We start from the raw sequence: 5,000 nt of genomic DNA on the forward strand, positions 1-5,000 counted from the left end.
CTTTTCTCCGTCATTGGTGAGAAATTAACCACATTTTTTTATTTACTGGTTGCAACATTGTTTATGTGAAATATGTTGTTGATTTCGTTGTGAGGAATAAAGTACAAGCCGTCTGAAGAACCTTGTTTTGCTCGTCTTACTAGTTTGCATGTTACGCGTGACGCGCCATTTTTTGTCCCCAAAGTGGACAACCGAATCCGTTTATTTTAAACTTAAGCGACCGATTTCACTAATCTACACAGTAAATGTTACTTAATATGTAAGAAGCATATCTGCGAAATGTGAGTGACTAGCACTTTTTACCAGCGGAGATATGGCCTGAAGTGTTCGTTCAAGATACTGGTTTCCCAAATGTACATCATGATTGTGCTACTCATCAGTATTTTGTTCTTGTTTTGTAGGTTCAATTCCTCTGGATCCAAGGTTGGCGCAGTCATTAGAAGATGGCCAAGCATTTATAGACTTATTTCCCAATTCCCCAGCCCTCGAAGCAGTGAAAAATATCACCTCAAAACTGATGGGAATGGAAAGCGATGCAAGTCATTGATCGACAGAAACCTTGGGTTAAAGAGCTACTTCTGGCTCACGCTGTCTGAGTCACGATGAAGCATATCCGCAGTAATTTACCACCAAAAATCTCAGTACAGCTTACTCTTCATGGCACCATCAAAGACCAACGAAAACGTCGCTTGAAAATAAAATTTCCGCAATCGTGACTATTTCCGAATTTCGGATACATTATTGCGTTTCTAGCTTTCTAACTGGTTCACTCAATTTTGGTTATCAAAGCATGCAAAGTGCAGCTATAACACTGGCTACCACTAGTAAACGACGCCGGCTATGAAAATGGAAATTTAACTTTCACATATTAGTTTGCGCTTATTGCCCGGCCACTCCAAAACGCTTTAAAAAATTGTGGCTACTCTGATACGCGCAAACAGTGGCTACGCGTGGCTGCATGGCTAAGTTCAAGCAGTGGCAAAAAAAAAACCTCAGGGTGTAGTATTTCGTTCGTAAAGCGCCAAAAAAGGTAAGGCATGCCATGGCGATGATCGTCGTGTAGCTAAGTAGCCACGTTACCACGTAGCCACAGCGTAGCATTTGCAAGTTAACAGCGCTCTCTCTCACTCACTCATTTAGCCGATTAGCCAGAAACGAGAAAGCGCTTCTTCGAGTGGCCGGGTATTCTGCAGTAAAGCCCCATTTACACGAGCAACTTTTCCTTGACAAGTTTGCCTTGACAAGGAAAAATTGCTCGTGTAGATGGGGAATAGTGGACAAATTTTCCTTGTCAAGGAAACTTTTCCTTGACAAGGAAAAATTGTCAAGTCAGAAATTTGCTCGTGTAGACGGACAACAAGGAAAATGTGACAAGGATATTATTGATTTTTAGGTTTGCGGGCATAACCGAAACTTGTCAAGGGAAACTTGCTGATCGTCTACATGAACAAGGAAACCTTTTTAATGGAAAATTGTAAAGGAAAACTTGTTGATCATCTACACGAGCAATAAAAAAAGAGAAGTAAACTTGTCAAGGAAAAATTGCTCGTGTAAATGGGGCTTTACCACTTATTCCGTCTTATTCATGTTGTCCAAAATGGGACAAGTATCCTATAATTGTATTGATGCGAACAATCTTGAAATAAAGACCAACAATGAACGTTTCACTTTTGTATGCTCCCGTTGTGCTCAAAACCCTAAATCTGATCATTTCACGTTGTTATTTTGCCGTGCACGACAGAGAATGTACTAAACTGGGTAGCGCACGTACCGGCATGATCATTTTTCTACTTTTTTAACCAATAGAAAATTCCAGTATTGTTGGTTTGCACTCAAATGAACAACAGCCATGTTTTTTAACGAACGCAAAAGAAAACGTTTAAATAATAACCGAGTTCAATTCGTCGCAATACCAAAATGGCCGCTGGACCTTCGCGTGGAAACCGGGAATATCTCACAAAACCGAGTTTCCTCTGTGCGCATCGTCCTGCAATCGGTCAAAAAATAACCTCTTTTCCAGGGAAGCGCAACAAAGAAACACACCAACAAAAAATTCTTTGAATTGTTTTTCATTCACCCTGTATGAAAAAATTACTTTTCCGTGTAAAGTTTAGCATATACAACGCTGCTCCACTTTTGAAAAAAGCCGGAAGAGGGTATTAAGTTCCCTCAAGGTCCAAAAACATTTCCAACTTTGAATACATTGTGCTTCCCTAATTACTTTCACGGACCAGTTAATCTCAGACAATTCCTTGGTCAATCATTGCTTGTGCTACTCTCACGAATCCCGCAATGTTAGCTCCATTGACGTAGTCAACAAAGCCGTCCGCTTTGCACCCATGATTTTCGCATTGATCATGAATTTTCTTCATAATCGTTTGCAAAGTCGCATCCACCTTTTCTCGCGTCCATGCCGATCGCAAGCTGTTTTGGCTCATCTCTAAACCGGAAACAGCCACACCCCCTGCGTTGGATGCCTTCCCTGGAGCAAACAATACTTTGTTCTTCTGAAAGATTCGCACTGCTTCTGGCTGAGTAGGCATGTTTGCTCCTTCTGCAACCAAACAACATCCATTCTTCACGAGCTCCTCGGCGTCTTCTTTGCTAATCTCGTTTTGCGTCGCACAGGGAAGTGCTATGTCGCATTTAAGAGACCAGGGGTTCTTTCCTTCCAAATGGGTCACATCGTATTTATCAGCATACTCACGGATGCGACCTCTCTTCACATTCTTCAGCTCAAGCACATAAGCCAGTTTCTCTGCCGTGATGCCATCAGGGTCGTGAATTGTCCCATTCGAGTCTGACAACGTGATAACCTTGGCGCCGAGTTGAGTGGCTTTCTCGCATGCGTACTGAGCGACGTTTCCAGACCCGGAAATGGCAACCAGCTTTCCCTTGATAACATCACCTTTAGATATCAGCATGTATTGTACAAAGTACACCAAGCCGTAGCCAGTTGCCTCTGGCCTCAGCAAGCTTCCTCCCCATCCGACACCTTTCCCAGTCAACACGCCAGTGAACTCGTTTCGGATTCTCTTGTACTGACCAAACAGGTAGCCGATCTCTCGGCCTCCAACTCCAATGTCCCCAGCGGGCACATCCGTGTCGGGTCCTATATGCCTTTGAAGCTCAGTCATAAATGATCGACAGAAACTCATGACTTCGCTGTCTGTCTTTCCCTTGGGATCAAAATCTGAACCACCCTTTCCTCCTCCCAGGGAAAGAGTCGTCAAGCTGTTCTTGAAAATTTGCTCGAATGCTAAAAATTTTAAAACTCCAAGATTGACGGTAGGATGGAAGCGCAGGCCACCTTTGTAAGGACCGAGAGCAGAATTAAATTGAATACGAAATCCTCGATTGACGTGAATATTGCCTTTGTCGTCTCTCCATGGAACTCTGAAGATGACAACTCTCTCTGGCTCAATTAGTCTTTCCAAGATGTTTAGTCGTTTATAATTCGGATTTTCATCCATCACCTCCCACACTGATCTCACAACTTCTTCCACCGCTTGGTGAAATTCCTTCTCTCCTGGATTCTTTCTTGCAACGTAATTTATGAATTCCTCAGGAGATTTATACTTGAATTCTATTTCACACTAAAATCAAAAGATACACTGTTGAGTGTCGCGTTCTGTTCGTTTGTTGTTGTTTTATTTTTTCAGAATGTTGGTTTTCACTAGCCGCAATTTCGTTTAATAATCATGGCCAGTTACAATGGGCCCAGACCACCCCCCCCCCCCCGTGGTGACTTGTCTTGGCAAAAACGCCATGTTAGCCCAAATCACCACATATGGAAATAAACAATAGACGTCCAAGGAATAGCTAACAATAGACCATTTTCGAATTCTCACAGCTGGACTGGATCTAGTATGAAATGAAGGCTAATGCGGGCAAATCTTTTTGCACACAAATTAATTTGCCCGCATTAGCCTCCAATTTATGCTATTGTAGATCCAGTCCAGCCGTGAGAATTAAAAAATGGTCATTTGTTAACAACAATAAAAGCAAGGTGACACACGCTAACACCAACCTATTGTTAACAATGGTTTCTGCTTTATATATGGGCTTGCGTGAATTATTAGCCCTTGAACACGGTTTGTGAGTTCCAACAGCAGCCCATGATTAGGAGCTTGCCTCACCCATACATGCCCTATAAATCAACTTTCTATTTTTAGAACGCAACGAGTTCTTCGGCTCTATGCCCACTGTTTAGAATGGCAAATCAAAATAAAGTTATTGTTAAACAAAGACAAAAATAGCTGAAGGGTTAATCTAAAAATAGAAAGATACGCGGAAATGTTGACTCAAGGATATAATGCACAGGGAGGCTCCTAGTCAGGCGCTCCTGGTTCCATCCATTGCTGGTGTCACTGTGTACGGCTGTGTGAACTGAAGTTAAAACCGCGATGACCTGTATACAGCTTATTCCAGAATGGTCGCTGATTTATGCGGATACAAATTTTCCCTTGTTGCCTCGTTCAAGATAAAATATTCTTTTGAATTTTAAGCTTAAGAACGAGGCATCAAGGGCTAATTTGAATAAAAACAAAATAATAATTAAATGGCAGCCATTTTGGAATAAGGCGTATGGAAGGACTCTATCCAGTGTTCAGAGGTCTGTTTTTTGAAAGTCCCGAAAACTTTTCGGGCCCGAACAACGATTTGTAAAACTGCCAACCGCTTGTTTTGGAAAGCCGATCTTTTAACATCTTTTCAAAGAAACAAAAAGCAAACCTGGAAATGACTGTTAAGTTTGACAACTTAAATCCTCTTCATTCTAAAATGCCACGCAGCTTAAATTTGAAATTCATCTATTGACCTCACCGACGAATTATACAGGCCTCCGCATTACGCAATGTTACTTTTAAGGTCCCGAGTGTTGTAACGGGATTACAACTCCAAGACAGTTGGGCTATAAGCGGAACGTATGAACAAAACTAGATGTATCAGATAACGCCCTGTTGCTAAAAGACAGTTTGACTCCATTTCAGCACCTCATG

At 41.9% G+C, this 5,000-nt stretch overlaps 2 protein-coding genes across 2 annotated transcripts in view; one reads left to right on the forward strand and one right to left on the reverse strand.

Annotated features, from left to right (window-relative positions):
• Window positions 1–1,060, forward strand: part of LOC137970854 (cytosolic Fe-S cluster assembly factor NUBP2 homolog) — a 14,640-nt gene extending 13,580 nt beyond the window's left edge. The window contains exon 9 of the mRNA XM_068817476.1: window positions 402–1,060. Within this exon, the coding sequence (XP_068673577.1) occupies window positions 402–547 (146 nt within the window). The 3' untranslated portion in view covers window positions 548–1,060. The remainder of the gene's footprint in view (window positions 1–401) is intronic.
• A 1,180-nt stretch (window positions 1,061–2,240) lies between these two features.
• Window positions 2,241–5,000, reverse strand: part of LOC137971418 (glutamate dehydrogenase-like) — a 5,726-nt gene continuing 2,966 nt past the window's right edge. The window contains exon 2 of the mRNA XM_068818248.1: window positions 2,241–3,596. Within this exon, the coding sequence (XP_068674349.1) occupies window positions 2,241–3,596 (1,356 nt within the window). The remainder of the gene's footprint in view (window positions 3,597–5,000) is intronic.

The sequence above is a fragment of the Montipora foliosa genome, chromosome 9 (genome assembly GCF_036669935.1).
Source record: "Montipora foliosa isolate CH-2021 chromosome 9, ASM3666993v2, whole genome shotgun sequence".
NCBI classification, from domain to species: Eukaryota; Metazoa; Cnidaria; class Anthozoa; order Scleractinia; family Acroporidae; genus Montipora; species Montipora foliosa.